Below are 24,376 nucleotides of genomic sequence, written 5' to 3' on the forward strand. Positions count from 1 at the left end.
ACTAAAGGAAAATAATCCTTTTGAAACTATTTAGCAAGGCCATCCTGAGAAAAGAAACTGAGCTATTTAAAATTGTCCTAATTTTTTTTAAGATAATAACCATGTAAAGTATATCATCTAGCTCTTTTGCTGAATTAAACCAAACCTTTCCTAAATAATACTTTAATTTGAAAAGTAACCTATGAATCTTCCATATAATTAAGCTTTACAGTAGATTGAAAACAAAGAAAAGTCTGCATTTGTCTTCAATTTTTAAAAATTGCCATCCTATTTCTGATAAATACACCTGTTTCACACATGCTTCCCAGCATGCAATCAGTGAACACAGTGCTGTCACAAGGATGTCACTATTCACAAACACCAGAACCAAGGTAGTCTTTGCAGTAGCAAATTGTAGACTATTATTTTTCCACCACTTCTCACTCCTTAGTGTTTGCCTATAATGCACACACAACTTATTTAAGAGACCACATATGACTTCACAAGTCCTATGCCCTTAAAAAGACCCACATTACAAGATATAACATGCAAAAATAATGCCAGCAGCAATAGCTTTAAACAATCTATCATTTCTCATCATTTTTTTGAGGCTCAGAATACGGACAGCCTACTACCTTGAGTGTCATGCCACTGTTCTCTGAGTACAGCAGTATTATTCAGAAAGAATTAACTGTAACTATACCAGTAGGAGGGTATTTGCATAATGAAAGGAGCATAGATGTAAGAAATGTTTTTAATGTTTTGGGAACCAAGAATATATGAGACCAAATTTGTATCAAAAAGTGTGCAAGAACTGCTGTTGTTGTGGGGTATTTTTCAAAGTCATCACACTATCAAAGATCATGGTATCATGTAGCAGAAAATAACACTAAAATACAGAGAAAGCATAACTTATAGTACTTTTTAAAAAAATAATATTCTTGTAATATAGTTTTCCTTTTTCCAGAAAAGCCATTCTGTTTCATTTTGTTCCTCATTAAAATTCTCATAAAATAAATTGAATAATTTCTATGGAAAAACTTGCTCTGTTACTGCAACTGGAGGCAGTTCTAGTTGGGAATATTTGGTCAAGAGAACAACTGGAAACAAAACACCCATGGTGAAATTATGAACAAATTGTTAAGCTCTTAGGACAGCTCTCTACAGCTTTCCTTACTTTCCATAACTCCAAACAATTTGTCCCTTTCTATAACTTCCAGGCTGTACAGAATAACCTTTGGAATAGTGTCAGTGCTGTCAGCATCATTCAGCTGTTACCTGATGGCTGCTTCCCAGCAATAAGAGAAGTCAAATTCTGGAATATGTGGATGGTGTGGAAGAGTTTTGATAACTATGAAATTATGAAATTATGAAATAAAGAGAGTACAGTTCAGAGCCATCTGGCAGCCACTCTGGTTAACTGCTGTTCACCAAAAAAATCCTGTTTCCTTTTGATTAACTTACTTTGCCTCTCTCTTTATTAGCTGAATCCACACTGAATACAGTAATGGAGTCAGTGCAAGGTGCATATTGTAGAAAGGATACTGAAGTATCACATAATAAATTATTCTATCACATATGACTGATGGAGAAAGATAAATTAGTAGACATGGGAAAATGAGATATGGCCTACAATGCAGTTTGAAAGAATTCCATGTACAACATAAAGCACAGGCTGGGCAAAGAATGGATTGAGAGCAACCCTGGCCAGAAGGACTTGGGGGTGCTGTGGGTGAGAGCTGGACATGAGCCAGCCATGGGCACTCCCAGCCCAGAGAGCCAAGTGTGTCCTGGGCTGCACCCAGAGCCCGTGGGCAGCAGGGGAGGGAGGGGATTCTGCCCCTCTGCCCCACTCTGGTGAGACCCCACCTGCAGATCTGCCTCCAGCCCTGGGCTCCCAGCACAGCAAGGACACGGAGCTGTTTGAGAAGGACATTAATGCAAAGGCCATGAAGATGACCACAGGGCTGGAGCACCTCTCCTATGAAGTCAGGCTGAGACAGCTGGGGGAAGGGAGGAGGGGAGGGGAAGAGACCTTTTAGCAACCTTCCAGTACCTAAAAATGCTACAATGAAGCTGGAAAGGGACGTTTTGCAATGGGCACATAGTGACAGGACAAGGGGAGGGGGAATGGTTTTGAAAGCAAAGAGAATAGTTTTAGAATAGATTTTAAGAAGAAATTCTGTACTGTGAGTAGGGTGAGGCACTGATACAAAGAAGTTGTGAATGCCCTATCCTGGGAAGTGTTCAAGGCCAGGCTAGATGGGACTTCGAGTCACTTGGTACAGTGGCACATGTCTTTGCCCTTGGCAGGGGTGTTGGAAGTAGATAATGTGTGAACTCACTTCGAATCCAAAGCATTCTCTGATTCTGTCAAGTGAAATACAAATAAGCAGTCAGCAGTGTCCTCAGAATTCTCCTTACTCTCATAATGCAACATCTTTAGAATTTTCTGGTGTTATTTCCAAGAAAAGTCAGCACACAAATCAGCAGCAGAAATCAAACAAAATTTGCAAGCTACCCACACCCACACTAATTGCAACAGGGTGAATGACCACTAATGAGATTCCCATTATACTTAACATCCTCTGAGTTTAACAGCCTCTCTCTAGCTAATAAATATATTTTAAGCATTGAAACAGAATGGCTGCATTTACAAAAAATTTACTGTAATACCTAATTGCCATGCTTCAATAACAGACAGCAATTAAATACCATGCAGCCTCCTGTTCACTCTTCCCAGCCTATCCTAGCAGGGAGGAGAATCGGAAAAGATAGGTAAAATTAAGGGGTTGAGATAAGAATGATTTAATAATTGAAACAAATATAGCAATAATAAAAATTATTTTAAAAAATAGTAAAGCCAAGCAGAGACAGAGTAAGAGAACCCAAGAGAAACAAGAAATACACAATACAATTATTATCTGCTGACTGATGCCCAGCCCATCCTAAAAGAGCAGCCACTTTCTCCCAGCCAATTCCCTCCAGTTTATCTACTGCACATGACAGTCAATGTTGTGAAATATTCCTTTGGCCAGTTTGGGTCAGCTGTCCTGGCCATGCTCTCAAACAGCTTCTTCTGCAGATCCTCACCGGCAGAGCATGAGACACTGAAAAGTCCTTGACTACAGATAAGCACTATTTAACAACAACTAAAACATGGTGTGTTAGGAACATTATTCTCACACTGAAAACAAAATCCACATTATTGTAGCAGCTACTGTGAAGAAAACGGACTCTGTCTCTCAGCTGACAGTTATGTTAGTGTGTTTACGCAGCAGCCTTCACACTTCTGCATACAGAGGTTTTCACCCTGTTCTTGCTTCCTGCTCTGTCAAATGCTCTGGAACATCCAGCAATCAAGAAGTCAGAAGGGAGTGCTAAAGTCATACTAAAACACAAATTATTGCTAACCCTCACTCATTTTTTAGAGGATTGGGGCGTACTACTGTTGTAATGACATTTACTCAGCTGAAGAATTTCTCACAAATTTGTTCTGCATTAAAAACAAACCAAACAGACAAAAATTTGTCTCCTCACCAGTCTTTCTACAAGAGCTTTTCTTCCATCTTGGATACCCTAGATGCTTATTTCTAGCTTCCTAATTTGCAGACTTCTTGACATACTAACTTTTTTGCCTATCAGCCAATGTCTGTTGACCTCATGGAACATTGCCTTTATGGATTTTAGGCATATGCCAAGCTCCCATGGCAACAGCAGCAGTGGATTATTGCAAAGGCCCTAGAGATAAGTGACATCATGCACTATTGTTACTGATTTTGCTAGCTCAGCAATACGAGTATCCATACAGCCATACATTTTTGGGCTTCCTCTCCAAGAGATGTGTTTCATCTCTTGCAGATGTGAGCCCTGTGAGAGTCACAGACTTATCCAAACACTTAGTTCTTCAACCACATTTGCAGTTATGATGTAAACTGCTTGTGTTAGATATTTCTTTGGTATGCTAAGAGCTGTAATCTGTATGTGTAGTCCTCTTTATGTCATGATGTAGCACAAGTCCACTGTCAGCTATGGTATTTGTATCCCCTCTGGACATAAAAAAAAGGCAGCTAAATCATCATAGTCTCATGAAATTGCAGTATATTAAGCTGCTTGTGCCATAACGCTGTTTTCCCAAATCCCACTCCTGAGGAAACTAAAATGGTAGGTAAGTGTTACCAAACACAATCACTGAAAGAATTCGTGTAAGGGCTGCACAGGTGCTGGCCCACACCTTCCACAGCTCCTCCACTTGTGCATGTGAAGTGTCCCTGGGTGTGATGTCCTGCCACGGTGGAGCCCAGGAACACAACTTTCTCCATTAAACAGCTCTTTTTTCACACCACTGTGTCCAAATCAGCATTTCCAGAAACCAACAGGGACTTGACTGAGCGCAAAAAAACTTCACTGCGGCAAGAAGGAAGGGATGGGGTTTACAAAAGAGAGTTCGATCCTTGCTTATCTGTTTATTTATGATTTTGTCTGGCTAGCTGTCATCCCTTCACTTACTTGTTTCGTTAATTATTTAATTAGGGCTCTCCGCGCTCCCCGCCCGGCCCGGGGTCGGCCTCACGGCAGCCGCGCGGCGCCACCTGGCGGCCGTGCGCGGGAACTGCCGGGGCGGGGCCGGGAGCCCGCCCGGGCCCTGCATCCCGGGAATTCATGGAATACCCACAGCTGCTGTCCGCGCCCCCGGGGCAGGCTTCTCCTTCCCTCACCTGGCAGAAAGGGGCCCGAGCCCGAGAGGGGCAGGCCCTCGGGAGTACACGGTCAGAAAAAATATCTTTGGCAGCAGCTGCAGCGCAAGGTTGCGGCACCAAAACAGGTGCTGCTGGCTGGGAGCTGAGCAAGAGCTGGCCCTCTTTTACTCTTGTGAGCCTCAACTGCATCCAAGCCATGTTCTCCAGATTGTGCTGGTTTCCTCCTGGAACTGATGTTGTCAACCATTTCCCAGTGGCTACCACCACGGTCTCTGAGAATTGGTCTAGGGGCAGCCCACACTCCTGCACCTCTGCAGCTCGAGGACTAAGACCTATATATGCTACTAAGCATCTTCATCTGCAACCAAAACCTCACACTTTTGTCTTATTTAATAGCTGGGTGCTTTGGAGCATTGTGATAGTCTGCAGGTTGTGTCAGATCCTTAGACTTATCCTTTAGTATTAGCATTCCTTCTTGTTAATGGCAGGGATAAAGTGCGTATGGAGACTCTGCTACAAACCTTGACATAGCTTGCTAACAGGCCCATTAGGCAGCATTGCAATTCACCTCCTGATCCTCTATAGATCTCTGCTCTAAGTTGGGGGACAGACTTTCAGCACAATAATTGGCTGCAATTTGGACTGAAGTGCACAGGAGGCTAGCTGACCATTAGTGTTAAGTTGTAGGAATACATTGCATACCAAATCCTTTGAAAAAAAACTCTTCCATTTCTAAAATTTTATGCTGGGCATATGTGGCCAATTGCCAGCTGACATTCTTCTCTTGTACTGTAAGAATGCTTCTCTCTTGGCTCCTCACCTTTACACTGCAAGCTCTTCATGGCTGGGACAAATATTTATGGTTTTTGTCTAAAAAACAGAAAACATAAACCACGTAATAATAGATAATAAGTATTCACATTGTGCTATGATGTTTGCATATTCATACAGTGAAGGAAATACAGGACAGAGATGCTTGAAAATTATCACTCTATCTCTCTTCTTAAAATATCAGTTTTTCAGAATGAATGCCACCACAGAAATGTCTCTATTTAGGAAAAATGCTTTTATAATTCTATTTTGGAATTTCAGCATTTAACTTTTTTCTGTTTCAACAGCATATTGTGTTCTTTTAAATTTTTATATTAGGAAGCCCCTAAAAGCTGAAAATATACACTGGTTTACAAACCATTCAGTCTTTACTCACTCACTTTTTTAAGCTGTTTAAGCTATTGCTGAAAGAAATTCCAATGAGTCTTTGCAAGCAGAATAGATCCCCAGGGTTTCTTCCATGAAATTATGTTCAAATGAGCATACACTCAGATTTCCCTGTTGACATCTGCAAGTATTGTGAGAAACTTCATTGTATTTTATTCTAACTCTCCTTCTAATAGTGAGCTTCACTGTTTTCTATGTTCACTTTGAAGAATAAGATCCTAAAATCTGTAGATTATCCACATATAATAATGTCATTATATTGTCTATTATTTATTTTTCTATAAGAGATAAGATTTGGGAAATTTTGCAAAACAGCCTTCTGTGTGATTTGCTAATGAGTTTCTCCCTAAAGCCCGTCTCTTAAGGCAAAGAGCCAAACCTCTTCCACAGTATTTATTCTCTGTTTACATATGGACAGTATTATTGGATCTCATTCCTTAATGTCATCTCAGGGTCACAAAGGTATGAATCATACCTCTTTACATATGTCCTGTGGTACAGCTTGTTAATGGTACCTTTTCCATACCTACATACGCAGTACATGGAAAATACCTAAACTTATATACTCATAGAAGAGTCGAATGGTTGTCAGTAGACTTTTCTCCTTTAAAATTAGATGAGATGTTGCTGCAGTGAAAACATTCTTTCACTGTTTATTTCCTGGATGATACATTAAAACACTGGGAAATCAACACAGTATATTTGAAAGTGTATAGAAGCAGTAAAAAAAATGATGAAGAAAGTTGGGCATAATTTTGCACATTATAGCAACTGTTTTAAGTCAGATAACTGTGTTTTGTGTAGTTATTAACTGGCTGAGTTTGAATAAGTAATCTGACTGGCCAGGGAAGATTATGAGCTCAATAAATAAAGAAAATTCAGACTGTTTATATATGCCACTTTCTTTGCCAAGAAACAAATTAGCTTGAAGTGTGTAACAGAATAAACAAAACAGGCTTGGCTTTCCCACCATGATCTGTGAGAGTTGCAGGAGCCACACATAACTTTTAGATTCTGCCAATGATCTCCTAATGTTTTACGCATAAAAGATATGAGCACAGCCAGCAGATTCTAGAGGATAGGGAAGGATGTAGCAATCAATAGCATAGTAGATTATCAACAAACACAACAAGGTGGCTTGATTTAATATAGGTCAATATGTACATGCAATTTAATATTCTCCAGTTGTCCTATACAATGAATGTATAAAAAATCAATCACTTCCTCAAAAAAAAAAATAAATTAGCAAAGTTGCCATCTGGTTTGCTAGTTACATCAATAAGATCTTGCAGGTGCTGTTACTGAAACAGAATGAAGATAAGTAGCAAGATAATTCCTATAATAACTCCCAGGTTCTGGTTGCTGAAAAATCAAACTCTAGCAAATGCTTTATGCCATCTTATTTAATCTGGAATGTTTCCACTCTGACTTTTCAGTTCCTCTGCTACTTATGTTATTTGTATCATGCTTAAATCAGTTGTGCTATGAAGAGAAGAACTGATGGCTTAGCTCTCCTGTGGATAAAAGAGCTGGTGCTGAACAAACATAGGAGTTATTCCCCATGGACTGTGGACTATGTGTTTTCGCAGTGAAGCCTGTTCTACCCACTGCCTTTGAAAAAATTCTGACACAGGAAGACAGACAAATAATCAGAGTAATTAGGAAACCAAACTGCAGGTATGACATATTTAAACATGGAATTTGAGTATTTTAACTTTCTAATAAGTAGACCATGTCCATTTTTTGATCAGTTAACTTTTTGATAAAGATATACCTGAGAACTGAGAGATTTTACCCTTCTCATAAATTACTTTACATTGCAACAATATTTGCCCTTCTTAGGCTTATCTTTATTAAAGGGATAAAAAATTCTGTTTCCAAAACAAGTGCAGACTTTGTTTGTGACTTCAGCAACAGTATCTCACACATTTCTGCTGTGCAGTGTTAGGGAGGGAGAACTCTGTGGTGCTTTGTGTGCAGCAATGCTGTAAATGTTAGGCGGCAGTCCCAGTTTCTCTGGGGTAGTACAAGCTGAGGCTCCATAATTTCAGGATGTGTAATTATAGTAAGACATTTAAATTCCTTCTTAGCCATTCACATGAAAATTCACTATAGCACTACCTGCAGAGAACAACTTGTAAAGATTCAGACAGTCTTGAGTTTGAGGAAAAACATACTAAAAGGTATGGGAGAACAAAATCTACTAAATGTAAGCTACTCTTTTTGGGGGAAGGGTGCACACAGCTCTCTTGAGCCTTTTGGAAAACCTTAACCACAATACCTACAGGTAAGATCACCATATGAACATTTATCATCTCAAATTACTTTATTCCACTTTGTTAAGCCAGAACCTCTTTTTCTATATATGATTGCAGTCATGCTTAGAAAGTTCTTAATATCACCTAGATTCAGTAAGGAAAAGTATACTGAAGAAGTGAAAAATAGATTCACAGCACTACAAATTGGTGTCAGTGTGCTGGATGGGGATTCTTCAACTTCAGTAGCTGAAGATGGAAAAAATCCTATTTCACTTGTAAGGTAAAAAATATTTGAAAATCAATTCTCTGTGGACATAAACACGTGTCCTCACAGGGGAAAAAAAAAAAAAAAAACAACAAAAAAAAAAACCAGGCAGTTTTAAAATATGGGGGCATTTTGTAGTACTTTCGGTATAAATATAGCATACAAGTGTTTGAAAGACATGATTGCAGCAGCTATACAACTCATACAGTTATTTTCTTTCCATTTTAGGATCAAGACTTCTTCACCCACAGCACCTAGTAAATGAAAGAGTACCTTATTGCATTAGTCTCCCTTCTCCCATGTAAGATATTCCATCATTTCAAGAAGAAGGGAGTGGCTTGGGCATTTGTGTATTCAAGTGTGTCAAAAAAAATAGGTAAAAGGGAAATTTGGAACGTGGAAAAAAGTACAGTAATTCAGACTTTACTGACAATTACATGATTACAACTCCCTGGATCATACCGCCTTTGCCAGAAATGGATTCAGAAGTAAAAATGCATCAATGTTGTCTATTCTTGAACCTGTACCTCTGCACCTAAAAGCAGAATTTTGTTCAATACTTATAAATACATCTGTCAGGTCAATAAGCTAAGATAAATTCTTCTCCCATTATGTTTTTTTTTTCTAAAAGTCTGAGGACTGGAGATCCTGAAACACAGGAATAGTTTTCCTTAAGACTGCTTGAGAAAGGTAATATTTATCTTTCCCAAGCTTGGAATAGTAATCTTTTTCTTTTCTGAGCAGCAGAAATCCTTATGCAAGCAAATTCAGAAGGCACTTCTATTGAGTTTTTGAGGAACTTTCCAATATTTTGTGTCTTTGTCCTTCACTAGGCCAGGATTTATTTTTAAATTTAATCATTACTATAATACCAATAATGACAGCATGGCAGACCTCTTAACTTACTTGGGTCCTAATGTACGAAACTTGTAGCATAGCAGGCTTTGAGATCCTTCTCAATAAAAAATTTCTTCTTTTTGACAAATCAGTTTCTCAGAGTTGCACAGCAAGGCTTGACTGCTCTGGAAAGGAAGGCAAGCCAGGAGCCAAGTGTGGCAGCAAGTCAGGTGGGAGCGGTGGCCTCACTGACAAAATCACAGAGCTCAGAATTAAGGTCAAGGACTGCTGATCCCAGTCAGACACAGCCCAGGTTGAGGCTGAGCTGGGAAGTTCCTCCCAAGGGTCCAGCTTTTGGGCCAGACAGGGGAAGGTCCAGAACCATGCCCAGGCCAGCTGTTGCACAGCTGTGGCACCAGCAGTAAACCCACAGCTGGAAATGCCCCCTGAGGGAACTATGGGGGCAAGTCCTTCCTTCCAGCTTTCCTCACTGCACTGCTGGGAGAGCCCGCTTTGGACTCTAACAGCTCTTCACCATTCACTTCAACTTCCTCACTCTGTCAGCTAAATACCAGAAGACGTTCAAACTCACAGACCTGACAAATTTGACTTTGTGCCAGAATTTGGAGATGTAACACACATACATAGACATACATGCTGTACTTCCACCAGCCTCAGAGAATAATGACAGAATTGCTTCAGCTACTCAGGGCTTTGATACAAAAAAAAAAAATTAATTCTATTCTGAAAAGCAAAAGTTATCCATTTTAGAACAGTTGTTAGGCTTCCAATTAAGCTGGTTCGCTTACGATAAACGGCTAAAATACAGACTTTTGAAACTGGTGGCTGAAACATTTTGCTATATATTTATAAACTAATCCTAGAATCTCTTCATTTTTTTTGTCTGGAAAACCAAATCAATCACTGTGGCAGTTTTCATTCCTCTCAGTGTGCCTACAGGATGGAGTGTCACTATTTTACTGTTACAGTATCACAATGGCACCCCAGACATTTGGAAGAGGGGAGGAGTCTTGCCCAGCTACTAGCTCTTATTTCACCCAATTTTGTTGGACCTTTCATGACTAGTTTTAAAAGCTAGAACATGGCACGTTTGAAGCAACAGCTGTAGCTGCTACAGTAGATGAAGAAGAGGTACAAAAGCATTTAGTTGTCTTTTAACATTCTTTAGTTCAGGACAGAAAAAGTTGGCTGCTTCTGTTTAAAAATACTGTCATTTAGGAAGGAGATTCCACAACCATAAGGGAACCTTTGACTTGTCTGTGCACTGGCCTTCTGTATCTCTTTGAGTGTGTTTCTGATGAAGAATGTTTTCCTGAATAAAGCCCTTTTAATTGTAATCCTAATATGTGCTGTCTTGATGGATTAACAGGATATATATTTGTATATTGATTAAGAAAGCCTCAGATCTATAACTAGTAGAGTACCTGTTTGTGTAGCAGCTTTTTGTAGAATTTTGGAGGGTTTTGTGGGAAATGTATTATTGGGTTTTTAATACATGGTTTCTAGACACTATATGCTAAGGTAATTCTTTGATTCAATGTATCACTGCCAAATGAATTAAATTAATCAGAGACCTTGGTGGGAATTCAAATTACAAAGAACTTTTATTTAGAAATTACTTTTAGATATAGAGAGATTGCATGCAATAATTTTTTCATACTTAACAGCCTGTGTATATCCTGATATATTAATGTGAGATACAAATATATGTAGACTATTCTGTCTCTTTAATGAAACTTTAATTTGTTATGGTTCCCTTGAGAATTTTTGCTAGTTAGTATTTAATTTACTAGTCTGAGTTATCCTGCAGAGCTTAGGTTTTGCTAAACCATAACAATAGGTATTTGAGGAGATCTGGATGATGGGAACATGGCTGAGTCTGTAATCCATAGTTTAATAGGTATTTGTGCAATGGCCTTCATAACATATTTTACCTGTTGGTCAAGCCTGAAGGGGTCAGGCAGTTGGAGTAGATTATCATTTTATGTCCCTTACAACTGAAAATTCTAATTCTATTCTATTCCAATATAAAACCTACATTTATTAAGCAATTAGTAATTGCTATGAATAACAACAACATATCATCAATAAAACAATCATTTAAATATTGCTATTCCTTCATAACTGGTTTAAGTGTCCAGCACAAATGAGGACTGTCTGAGCAATATTTTATATCTTATAGTTGTGTTTTAGCATCCAAGTGGATTATCTAGATAATGTGACCTGGAATAAAACCATATTTCATTTGTTACTTTTTTTAATCTTTGTTTTTAGAGGTGTAAAAGGATCTGAAACAGTAGCTAGTTTATTTAGCAGCTCAGTAGGCTGAGTCCTAGTGTGATGCAAAGTAACTGATTTTTGCTGTAAGAAAGAAAAATCATTTTTATGAAGCTAGTTTTGTGTATTTGCAGGACTATTTAATTGATTTTATTACAGAAAATAATGTTTTGTTACATATAAATTACCATAGTGAGCAAAGGGAAAACTTAAATCTTATTAAGTCTTTGCTAGAGCAGCAGGAATAAAAGGACCTTGGGGAAGTACTCTGAAGTACAAGGGCAGGAAATAATCCAACCATGAAGAAATAGTCTTCTTCATCAATTCAAAATAGTTTGAAATCTAAAATTTTGGACATAGATTTAAATAATTCCTTCCATAATTGTGGGTATGCATTTGTTATTTATACTAAAGCAAACGTAGATGTTGACCTTATCTCTATAATTTGCAAAGTATACCTTATATTCTATTAGACACTTGTTCTTAATGATAGTTTTAAATAACACAATTTTTAGTAATACCTCCTTGGGGAAATACCCTTTGGCTAGATTTACAATGTGTCAGCAAAATTATTTTAACCAGTTTAAAATTTTCTACCTTTACTTTATTAAACTGAACGTTTTGTTGTTCTTGTGTCACATGGGATTATATTTACATTATCTGTGTTTTAAACTGGAACATAGTATGCTTTCCTAAACTCACAGCCATCTGAATTTTCTGGAGACAAGATTTCATTTGCAGTTCTGTATTTGTTACTGGTATTTTTACAGCTTCCTGTGCTGTAATTTCAGAGTTTGGGGGATGCCTCTGAGTAACTGTACTTAAATAAATCACTTGTAGTGTGTACATACAACAATTCTCATCCTTCTAAGAAATATTTGCTCTGCTGTGAAGTACACATAATATCTTGTTTGCTCAGAAACATCCTGAAATAACCAATTGTACAATGTTTCTAACACAGAATAGCAAGTCCAATTGAAGCTGCTGTTCATGCACACTGTGGAAATACCAAGCACCTGAAAAGAAAATAATAAAAGAAAATACTTGAAAACTACCAGACCAAATTTCTGCAGAGAAAATGGGACACATCAAGAAAGCACATAGGCATGACAGTTTATGGTTTACAATAGAATTTTTTTACAGTAATCATATTTTCATGTCTGCCTTTCAGTACTCTGTCACAGTTTTCTTTGAAATCCTCTGTGAGGAAGGACAATCATCAATATTTTTTCAATCATTATAAAGCATAATAATCTAGGGTTGGAAAAAGAGAAGGCACTTCTTGATACAGTGATCTGTATGCTCTTTCTGGGAGCAGCATCAGTATGAGAAACTACAGTTTGGCTTCCTGAGGAAAAACCACATTGTCTAAATACTGGAAGATTTTAAAAGTTATGAAATACTAAATGCTTACCTGCACAGATCTTTCTATTTATGTGTTTATTTAGTCCTTTGAATACAATGACAACATGAATGATAACATGAATGATAGCGGGGATGCATCAGTTGCAGCAGAAGGGTCTTAAGCAATCATTAAAAATTCATTACAAAAAAACTTAATGGACTTTTGTATTTCGTTTTTACTGGAGTACAATTATCAATGAGCAAAGCAAGACTTCAGAAACAAATCCCACGTATTTCTCAGCTGAAGACACACAAGCAAGGTGTTTGCACAGTAGTAGCATTCCTCTGTTTAGACACAGTTTCAGCCAAAACTTCTTGTTGCTATGGGATGATGAGATGATGCACCATGATGATAATTCACAGAAGGTCATTTTAAACTTTAGTGCCTCATTTCTCCTGTTTCCTTTTATGCCAGCCTGTGGGTGTGGAGGTTGATTCCTCAAGAGGGTGTTTTTCAATATAAGCCTAAATTGAAAAGTTGTATCCTTTGTTGCTGAGGGATTTGGGCTCTACTGATAGCAGAGATAGGCTAGTGTTTGTAGACTATCTTGACCTTTTTGAATAACTCACATCATTGCCTCAAAGTATCGGAATTGGACTTGCCTTTCCATAAGTCTGTATACATTCCTGTAAGCACCCCTCTCTAATAATTAGTTTAGAACTATCAGTTGTTTCTAGCAAAAATAATTTTAGAAAAAAAAGAAGAATAGAATAGAATAGAATAGAATAGAATAGAATAGAATAGAATAGAATAGAATAGAACAGTAGATAGTCACTTATCTTGCTTAAACTGGAGGGACATGAAAAATAATAATAGAAAACACAGAAGAGCAAAATGAGTAAAAATGAGATCTGAACTGATAATGCAAGGGAGGAAGGGAGGAATTTGATTATTTTACTCTTTTTGTTGAATGGCAGCACAAATATGGTCTACATTAATAGAAATCGTATTTCTTTAGGCCCAGTGATCACTTGTTTTCTTCTTTGGGGATAAAGTTTGTTCTTTCATGGTTACCATGTTTCAATAAGTAGATATTGGCATTCCTAAATTATTCACTCCTAACCATTTAGAATGTACCAGACAGGGTAATACTGAACAGCAAAAAAACCACTTTTGCTGTAGATAGAAGCAGGTTAGGGTACCATAATCTAATAGTTTTTTCTTTTTCAATTTTCCAAGAACTGATTTCGTTTATCATTGGAACAGAGGGTAGGAATATTTGTGCAGATAAGAGTGTCAAACAATGTTATCTTCGTTGAAATATTCCACACAAAATTGACATTGAGAGATTCCCCATACAAATTACTAATATTAATAAAAATGAATATTAAAATCAAATCTGTGCTGGTTTTGACTGGGGTTCAGGTAGTTTTCTTCACAGCATCTAGTATAAAGCTGTGAATTGGTTTTGTGCTGAACACAGAGTTGATAATTCAGAGATGTTTTTGTTGTTGCTGAGCAGGGCTTGCACAGAGCCAAGGCCTTTTCTGCTTTTTACACCACCTCACTGGGGAAAGGGCTCGGGTGCCTGGATGTCTGGGAAGGGACACATCCAGGACAGGTGACCCCAAACTGACCAAAGGGATATTCCAGACCATAAGGCATCAGAGCAGTTATCAAGTGCGGAGAAGAAGGAAGGGTGGGGTGTTTGGGCTGATGATGTTTGTCCTCCCAAGTCACCCTTAGTGTGATGGGCTGGAAATGGCTGAACACCTACTCAATAACGGGAAGTACGGAATTCATTCCTTTTGTTGGTTTGCTTGTGTGCGGGCCTTTTGCTTTCTCTGTTATAAACTGTCTACATCTCAACGGATGAGTTTTGTAGTTTTCACCCTTCCAATTCTCTCCCCAGTCCTGCTGGTGGGTAGTGAGAGAGCAGCTGCCTGGCGCTGGGCTGCTGCCGGGCTATAAGCAGGGCAAACCCTCTGACGCGGGGAAAAGCGGCACGGGCTGGCAGCGCCTCAGGCCCGTCCGGGCGCCGCCGGCCCGGCCCGGGTCCTCGCCGCGCCCCGCCCCGGGCCCCGCTCCCTATTCGGGATTGGCCGCTGTCCTCCGCCCTAGCTCGTGATTGGCCGACGCGGGCGCTGCTGGCGGCGGGATTGGCCGCCGCGGCGGCGGCGGGCGGGAGGCGGTGGCAGAAGAGGGCGGGGTGAGTGCGGCCCCGGCCCCGGCCCGACTCCGCAGGGCACCCATAAAAGGGGGCGGGCAGGGGCCTGGGGTACTGTGCAGAGCCGCTGGCAGTCCTGGGGACGGTCGTTTGTGCAGTGGAGCAGCCGCCTTGCTCCTTCCCTCTGGGACGGGCCTGCGGCCGAGGGCGGGGGCCTCAGCCGGTGGGTCGCGAGGCAGCGCGGGCGGGCCGTGGTGGCCCTGCGAGTGCCCGTCCGTGAGGGGCTGGGGCCGTTTGTGGGCGCGGGGCAGCCGGCCGGGCGCGCAGTGGTAGAGCAAACACGGGCAGGCCTTCGGGGGCAAAGGGCAATTAATTTTTTTTTTTTTTTTTTGTTATTGGTTTGGTTTGTTCTTGTTTGGTTGGGGATTTTTGTTGTGTTTTGTAGTTTTTCTCCCACAACACCGTGGCGGTGACTCAGTGCCCCGGGGAAAGGGGAGGTCCCGGCCCGGGGTCTGCGTTGTGCCGTCCAAGCACCCGCGGGTGTGAAGAGAGTCACTGACGAAGTGACATCGCCGACATCGCTTCAGCGAGGTTGTGAAACACTTCTCTCTTTGCTTGAGGAGAGAAGGTCCGAGCCAGCAGAGCAACCCTCAAACGCAGGGTCAGAAGGAACGTGCTTTGGGCCCAGAATCCAGGGGAGATTTGCAGTGCCTTTTGTTGCGCACGAGTGAAATTAATTAACCTGTAGTTACACTGCTCGGGAATGTTTTTGCACCTCCTCCTGCACCTCTAGCTCTCCTTAATGCTTTTGGGGCACAGTGTTGGCTGTGGTGGAGCTGAGTGTTCTCAGGATGCCCTGCCCTGCACATGGGCTTTACTCGGTAATCCTGGCCAATTAACACTACAATATTTGAGTTACATAGCTTGTGAATTTCCGTGGTGCACAAAAACTTAGAAAGTTTATTCTAAGTTTGGAGGCTGTGTATTTTATAGGATGTGTTTGAAAGCTTAGAGACTGTGTTTAGTCCTTTGTCTATACTGTAACATATTCAGCACTTTTTTTCCAGTGCAGTTCTTGATTTGCATTTGTCTGTGCACACAGTTAAGCAGTTTAGAGGAATGACTTTTGATTGGATTTTTGCCACACTATATAGAAAAAAATGTGTACTGTAGCAATGAAGAGTGGTGTGAGACTGTTAGTGTTCTCTTTAATGCAGAAATGAAGAATACATACTTTATGGATTGAAATTTCATTTGGGAGAAGTATGCTTATTTAAAATTGTGTAAGCAAATGTATGTAATAAAACAAGTTTTCTTGTAGCTGAGTCAGACTCTCACAGACTTTATTTTTCTCTCACCCACTAAGAAAGGAGGAAGTCTGGAAAAAAAGTTGTTCACAGAAATCTTTATTTTGAAGTTGCAATAAAATGCAGGATGAGGAAACCTGTGAAATAGGCCTGTTTTTAAAATTTCCTTTGCTGATAGAGTGAATAGCAGTGTAGTAAGATGCAAGAGTTCTTGGCAGATCAAAACCTCATCTGAATAAGAAATACTTGCAAATGTTTGCCTTGTCAAGATAACTGATCCTAGGAAGATGTGTTCCTTTACAAAAGTAGTTTAGGATAGCAAGTGAAAAACACTGATAGGATGCACTGAATGACTTCCACAAACAATGTAATGGGTATTTGTTGCAAAAAGTTGAGCTGGCATTGCTACCATTTTTACACAGTAATCTCCCTGGTGGCCCATAGTCCTTGTTGAGCTGTGTTTGTTTTGATTCTTGGATTCTTAGGAAGGCTTCAATGAAACCAAAAGTATTACTGTGCTGTACAGCAGTAGGGCTAGTTTTGGGTCAGACAGGTGGTTTGCAGGGTGAGTCATGTTCATTTGGCATCTGAGGTAATTGAAGGTGTGGTTGTCATTTGAAGCTGTGACTATAAAACACCATTCTGTCAAGGCTTGTCCTGATAGTATTTTGACCAAAGTATAGGGAACAAATTGGTTCTAATTAATTTAATTCACTGATACAGAAATTACCCCCCTGCATTTTAGTGGATATATCTATAAATCCAGTAGAGCCCACTTCAGTTAAAATGGTGCTTCAGCAAGCCTTTATCTATGTTTGTAGCAGTGTATGTATTTTAACAGGTTCTAAAGGGCTACTTTGCATTTATTTCAGTTGGAAAATGTATTTAAAGACTTGAGTTACTACTGTGAAATAAACGCTCATGTTACAGAAACAACTTCAAATGTGGAATTAGCAGATAAACCCAGACTACGAGAGAAGGACATCTCAGCCTTCTATACAGAATATCCATGGACAGGGCGTACTGTGGTTGTCCCTAAAGGACACATTGACCTGGACCAGTGTCTGGAACTTCAGCTTTTGTGGTTTTGGTAGCCTGGTCTCAAACAAAACTCACCATGCAGTTTATCAGGGGAATCTCCTGAAGCGCTTGTAGTGGTGCTGTACACATTTAATACGGGGGCAGTTATTTGAGTTTTCAAGGTGCAAAATGCAGTAGTTCTTACAAGAGCCTTGGTTGTCATACAGGCCACACCTGGCTGTCTGTTTATGTGGAGCAGGGCTATGACTTATTTATATGGGAAATTGAGGTAATTATTGATGAGCTCATGGTAATGAGTGCAATACTGTGCTTACTGTGCTAGGATGACAGAGTGGATGGTCATGTAAATTGCTAAATGCTCATGTGTTATTATGGGAAAAAATACTTACGCATTCTGCTGCCAATGGCATTAATCATTCTGAGTAGTTTTAAAACAGCTTTTCAAATTTGATTAATTTAAAATGTGATGTTTTTATACCAAATCCTTATGCAACATTTCAGGTAACTAAATATGTGACTGTGGAAGTAGAGAGAATTCTATGTGGCACGTGTGTGTGTGTCCTTAATAAGTATTAAAACAGAACCTGAAAAGTTTGTGGTTGTTCACATTCCGAAGTCCCCTGTGATTTCTATATATTGCTGTAATATCGTCAATATCTCCCTGCTAGAAGCAAAGCAGGGAAAAGAAAGTCCAAGGTCATAACAAATTTGAGATTTAAATTATGCCACAGAAAAGTGCAATACAGAGAAATGGTTCTGATCCTGAGAGTCGATTGTAGATTATTTCTCAGGAGATTAGTGATAATTGGTTATACCAAAGTCATGTCCGTCATGTCAGCTTAGTGTCAGAATGTTCCAAAACATTCAAGAGAAGTTTCCCTAACCTATGTGCTTTTAAACAATAGCAAAATCTGCCTTTTGGTGGTGCTATAGTCAACTTCATATGTTAACTAGATCTTTATTCATTATGTGTCTGGTGAATCAGCTATTTATTGTTTGGCAACTTTAAAAAAATTGTGGTGTAGGGTTCTGAGAGTACTGTCAGGAACCTGCAGCAGTATTTTTAAGGCCTAAAATTTGGCTCCTAGGTAATGGATCTGTAATATGTTTCCGTGATTGTAATAAGGTGTTTTAAGTGCAAAGTAGTGTCTTTTAAAAGGAAATTACCAAAAAAAAAAAAAAAGTGCTTGTTCCATACGGAGTAAACCCAGTGTAATTTCATACAGCATATTAATTGTGTAGCCTTTCAAACACATTTGAAAAGAAATGTAAAAATAATAAAAATTGTGATTTATCTTCTATGCGAAAACAAGCAAATTGTTATCAGTAGTCATGTTGTAGCACCAGCAGTTTGGAGGAGAAAACCCACAGATTTTCCACTCCATCCAAAAATAGGTATGTAGAGCTGTGATTCCAGCCTGGGGGCAGAGTAAATATCTGAAATTCTGGACCTTTGTTTAGGGAAATTATTGTGGAGCTGGTAAGGACCTCAAACTTGGCAGGCTTATCCTCTTTCCCAGCCCTTCCTCCCAGTGATTCTCCACCCGATGTTTGAATACTTCTTTGGGCTGTGTTTCTGATGGATATTCTTCAGCCTCCCCAGGCATTCTGAGGGATACAATGTCCCTACTGGTAGAAACATTTCCCTTATGTCATTTCCATGTGTGTTTCTATGTGTCTGGGAAAACTGTGATCTTTTTTGAAGCAAGGTGTTTAAAAACTATATGCAGAGCATAAGATGTGATTTATATTGTTGGTCAAGATACAAAGATTACTTTTCCTGTCCTGTAGTTTTCACTTTAATGCAGCTCTGTGTTGCTATTTGCCAAAACAGAGGGAAGCAATGACTTGACTTTTGTCTATTGTGGTCCTCTGTAATCCTCCACTGCCCTTCTGCTTAGCTGAACATTGCCAATTGTTCCCCCTTTAGTAATTCCCTCAGTTGTTTATTCCTACTTGACAATAATCTCTCATGCTTCTCTTTTTGAGAATGATTTTACTTCTTCACAGGTATATTGGAATCACTTCAGATTCTGTTTCATGACACTTCAGGTGAACTCTCCTGTCTGTTGATTGGATCAGAGGCTTTTGTTACCCTTGTATCCAAGATAAAGAATTAAGTTTATGAAAGAAGAAGAGTTTGAAATGCTGAGACCTCACTGTTCTTCAGGAAAAAAACCAAAACCAACATCAAAACAAAACACCCCCAAAGTTTAAAAAAAAGGTTTAAAAGTTGTTTTTACTGCTTCTGATAATAGATAAGGCTTGATTACATGTTTTAGGTTAATTGTGCTTTAACACAGTTATATAAGATGATAGCAATGCAAAAACACATCTTTTGGTCTTCTAGTCCAAGAGATAATAATAGATTATAGTAGAGTAATTGTATCTCTCCATCATGGAAGAGTTTCCAGGGCCTTCACTTCCACCTTGGGATTCTTTGTCATTTCTAGTTGCTGTGTTTATCAGGAGGAAAGGAAGTGATTGTTCTGATTTCTTGAAGTGTTTTGGGGGCATCTGCACTGACAAAAGTAAAAGCATAACTTTTCTGCTTAAAGTGTAAACAAGTCTTGGCATTTTGTTGATTATTGGCTTCCATTTGAAGTGTTTCACCTCCGGAGACATGCTTCCTCCTCTGGGAAGTTTGTAATCAGAACTTAAGCAAGAATGTGAGATGTGAAAGTCATAAGAGAGGAGAGATATGGGGGTAGGGGTTGGTGTCTCAATTTCTGAATGTCTTCTGACAAGCAGTAGGCAAAAATTGCTACTTCTGTGCCCTTAGTTTAGTACACTGACTTAGAATACAAAAACTTGTGATACTGGGAATGGGGAGAGATAAGAAAGCTTTCCTGATGATTAACAGCATATAATAGTGTTGTGTATTAACAGAACAGATTGCTCCAGAGTCTACTGGTGAAGTTAGGCTTTTTATTCTCAGTTATAATGTTTCTATGGGAGGATGGGGCTTGCTGTTTCTTGGTTAGTACATGGCATACACATTATCCTCATATTTAAAAGCTTTTAGTACTGCAGTTGCTTTATCTTCCCTCTTGAGATTTAATGTGTAATTTCTGCTGAAGCTGTTAGTTAGGATAAAAGCTGTAAAACTGATTATTACAGTGGTAAGGCAAAGCTATCAGTTTATCAGATCAAAGAGAGGATTGAGTATTTTCATCAGGGGAGATGAAAATGATGCATTCGAACATTTACAGTTATGTGTAAAAAAGTACACAAACAGAGAACTGGGCTAAAGTCAGACCAAGTCAGTATAAAAAACCTCAAAATAATGCAGGAGGTGTGTATAGAACTAAAGCAGATAGACCCTCAGGAAATGGTGTCAAATCAGTAGTGGAATGGCTCAGTTCTACCATCTCAGCTGTGCTAATGCAACAGCATGGTGAGCTTCTTAAAAATGGAGAGAGATTATCAAAGAAGGAGATCTGGCAGAGCTGAGTAAGTTAATGCAGGCTGCTTTAGAGCTTGACAGCCAACCATTGCAGTGACACCTGAAGCTGCTGCATCAGAGCAAGCCACCCTAGCTCTGGCTCCTTGGGTGAAGTCACCCGATGGCAAACATCAGCCTAGGGTGATTCTGTGCCATTGTGTTGGTCAGAAGAGCCTGGATGGGAGGAGCTGTGCAGGATCTTCAGCTGTAGGAGGATGTTTTAAGGACAGAAAGGAACTGCCTCAAGATGGTTGTTTGTGACAACCTGCCCATTCAGACACCTCTGCATAGAAGGTGATGACTGGGCTCCACTTATTAAGGAAGTTCTGGACTTGAAGAATTTTTGTCTCTGCTTCATGACTTGTCCTGTGAATATATCTAATGCATTTCTTTTAGAGCAACCACTGATACTTTCATGCATATACTTTAATTCACTCTTGTTTGTAGAGTGGCTGCACTTGCTCCATTTCAAGTCTGGCAAAATTTTTTCATAATTTGGATAGAGTTGTGAATTGTTTATGATGTTTATCATAACATAGGAGGTCATTATTGAGATTTGGAGTATACAGACAACATCCAAAATAGTAATCAACTTCTTTATTTTAGCCTTCATATTGACTAATGCTTTGGTAAATGCAGAAATTTAATTATTTGTAAAACTAATAGTTATATGTGTAATATTAATAGACTGTCACAATTCAGAACTTCATTTTTGCATTTATGTCACAAATGGCATACAAAACTGCAGACTTTTAGGGAAATGCAAAACAGAAGCTATATAGTATTTAAGTGAAAGGAAGCTGCTCTTTGCTTGCTGGTGATCATTTGCCTCTTTTGGGAAGAGTCTCAGATTCCATATCAGAATATTTTTATATGATTGTGGCTTTTGGAGGTCTATTTTTTAAAAATGTAATCTGAGAGGTAAAAAATCCACAACTAAACAATATTCTAATTTAAAATTAAATCAGTAGTGGACCAGCATGACAGCTTTTTGAATTTGGGTTACAGGCTACTTGCAGCCTCAGGGAGAGAGAAGGAGATTTTACTGAGTAAAAACATTGACTTGGTGGAATCTGTAGCTCAAAGGAGAGTTCAAAATGACCTGTACAGTTGATGAAAAGACAATGCCTGGAAAGTATGTCCCTGAAGCATATTCCATTTGTTAGTGTACTTGTAGCTGAGCTAATACTGCTTATGAAAATAATTGCTACTGTGTTCTCAAATATCCAAGTAAGGAGCCTTAAGTAATTTCTAAACCAGCGAGTTTGAGGAAGGAACTTTTGGTTGAATGGGTTGGATCCATAAGAACAAGATTTGATTTTTGGTTATCATCCAGTGTATTCTTTTAAGCTGTGATAGAGCTAGATTTCTGCACAGCAGTTTGCATAGGATAATGTTCTGTATGTTTGACATGTTGTCTGAAAACAGTGTTGATAACCCAGGGATATTTTTGTTATTGCTAGCTGAGCCCTGTTCTGCTTCTCACCCCACCAATGAGAAGGTTGGGGGTGCACAAGGAGTTGTGGGGGGACACAGCCAGGACAGTTGACCCCAACTGACCAGAGGGATATTTCAGATTACATGGCATCACGCTCAGCTGGTAGGGGGAGGAAGGTTGGTCAGGCTGCTGTGACTTTGGAACTGTCTGAGCATTGTTGGGTTGCTGGTGAGCAATTAGGGGTTATTTGCATTATTCATTTTTCCTTGCTTTTATGTCTTGTCTTCTTATATATTCTTTCCCCCCCAAAAAATCCCAAATTCCAAAACTCTTTTTATCACAGCCCATGGGTTTTTTCACTTTTACCCTTCTTATTCTCTCTCCATATCTACTGGATTGTGGAGAGTGAGTGAGCATCTATGTGGACCTATGTTGTGCTTAGCTGCCTACCAAGGTTAAACTCTGGTATATGGTTTTCTGAGGTTGAGGTTAATACCAGACTGCAAGATAAATTTGAACTGAATATTAATTGCTTTGAGTATTAATCTCCTAGTGTATGTAGTCTGAAGCTTATAAGCATTGTAAAAAAATTAAATAATTTTGGTGTTAATCTGCCCATAGAGAAGGAAATTGTGACAGTAGCATGTTGTTTCACTTATTTAAATTGAAATATTCCTCTCATTTTTGGGATTATTATGTGCCTTTCTTTTGTTAACTGAAATGAAGTAACCTGTTTGCAGTCCTGAGCGGTGGTGATTAGGAAACTGAAAATTCTCCATTCTAATTATTTTCTTTTTTTAATTCATCTGCACTTATAAACTTTCAATACTTGCAGGGAAGAAAGAGATGTAGAATACTGGTTCCATGTAAAGGATGTTGGATAATACAGTTTAAAAGAATTTGAATACTTTTCCTGCAACATTTATTGGTTGATCAGGGGTATGATTTTGTTATGATTCAGAAGTGGTCCATTATGGGAGAGGGTGTGAAGAATATGAGTTGGTTTTAAGTTTTGCCCATTTGGCAGCCAAATGAATTCACATACTTGTGGGAATAAATGCAGATTTATTTTTTTTAAGATGGTAACCTAGAAAACAGTAATTGTGTCAGTATAACATGCATTCCCTTTTAAAACTTTGAATGTGAGCTCCTGTTGTTGCCTTGTTGGAGAAAATGGGTTTTTTTGTAATTCATGGGTATAAGAGAAAAAAGAACAATTGAGGAGGATAAAGAATTTATTTTTATTTCTATGTCAAATGTTGAGGTTGTCCAAGAATGTGCATGTACGGTTTTTTTACAAATGCTAGGAAAATCTGAGGAAGAACATTTTTAAAAATTATTTGTTAAAAGATTGAAAAAATACTTCTTAGAAATAGTTGAGGTTAACTTCACATTTCTTAAAAATAATAATAAAAAAAAGCTAGTTAAATAGTTCCTGCCACAGAAGGAGAAACTTGAATCTGTTTCCTTCCACCTTCTAGCCCAATCTCCTCTGGGCCCCCCAGCCATGTTCTGTCAAGCTTTTTCCTTCTGTGTAATAGGCCTGCTGTAAGAAATTCCTCTCCAGCTCTCTTGTAGCTCTACTTTCGGTACTGGAAGGTTGCTGAAAGATCTTCCTGGAGCCCACTCCAGGCAGAACAGCCCCAGCTCTCTCACTCTGTCTTCATAGGAGAGGTGTATTGCTTCTCTAAGACTGGTCAGTTTTGCAGAAATGCATCTTATCAGGGACTATTGGGTGTGCTTTGAACAGGTCTAAAAAACAGACCTTCTGAAGCAATACCTACTGCTTAGGCTGAGCTGGCCTGGAGGAAATAAATACCTGAGAGATGATATTGTGTATCACAGCTTCATTGTCTGAAGGGTTTCTTGTAAACTGGTCTCTGCATTCATGTGGTTAAATGCTGCTCATTTTAGGCATGTAGATAAATAACTGCATGCCTCCATTTCTCAAACCATGTTTGAGATGGTTTGTATTTAGGTAGAAGTTAGCCTCTCCTGAAAACCAAATGTGATGACCATACCTCCAGTAACTGGTGACAACTTTCACTGTCTTGATCCAATAAGTCTTCCCCAGGACA

The 24,376-nt window shown here is 39.2% G+C and overlaps 1 protein-coding gene and 2 long non-coding RNA genes across 10 annotated transcripts in view; 1 reads left to right on the forward strand and 2 right to left on the reverse strand.

The window, feature by feature from the left end:
* The window catches only part of LOC135290895 (uncharacterized), a 27,194-nt gene extending 22,638 nt beyond the window's left edge, over positions 1-4,556 (reverse strand). The window contains exon 1 of the long non-coding RNA XR_010353728.1: positions 4,489-4,556. This is a non-coding gene — a long non-coding RNA (uncharacterized LOC135290895). The remainder of the gene's footprint in view (positions 1-4,488) is intronic.
* A 6,307-nt stretch (positions 4,557-10,863) lies between these two features.
* Positions 10,864-14,895, reverse strand: LOC135289401 (uncharacterized). Its single transcript, XR_010352156.1, has 2 exons — positions 14,678-14,895; positions 10,864-13,375 (listed from the first exon to the last, which is right to left on the reverse strand). It is a non-coding gene; the product is annotated as an uncharacterized LOC135289401 (long non-coding RNA).
* PJA2 (praja ring finger ubiquitin ligase 2) overlaps positions 14,636-24,376 on the forward strand; it is a 32,651-nt gene continuing 22,910 nt past the window's right edge. The window contains exons 1-2 of one of the 8 annotated variants that reach the window (XM_064402955.1): positions 15,830-15,948; positions 19,426-19,467. In XM_064402955.1, coding sequence (XP_064259025.1) covers positions 15,870-15,948; positions 19,426-19,467 — 121 coding nt within the window. In that variant the 5' untranslated portion in view covers positions 15,830-15,869. The other 7 variants (XM_064402957.1, XM_064402958.1, XM_064402962.1 and 4 more) reach the window with 7 other exon arrangements.

Source organism: Passer domesticus, chromosome Z, assembly GCF_036417665.1.
Source record: "Passer domesticus isolate bPasDom1 chromosome Z, bPasDom1.hap1, whole genome shotgun sequence".
In the NCBI taxonomy this organism is placed as follows: Eukaryota; Metazoa; Chordata; class Aves; order Passeriformes; family Passeridae; genus Passer; species Passer domesticus.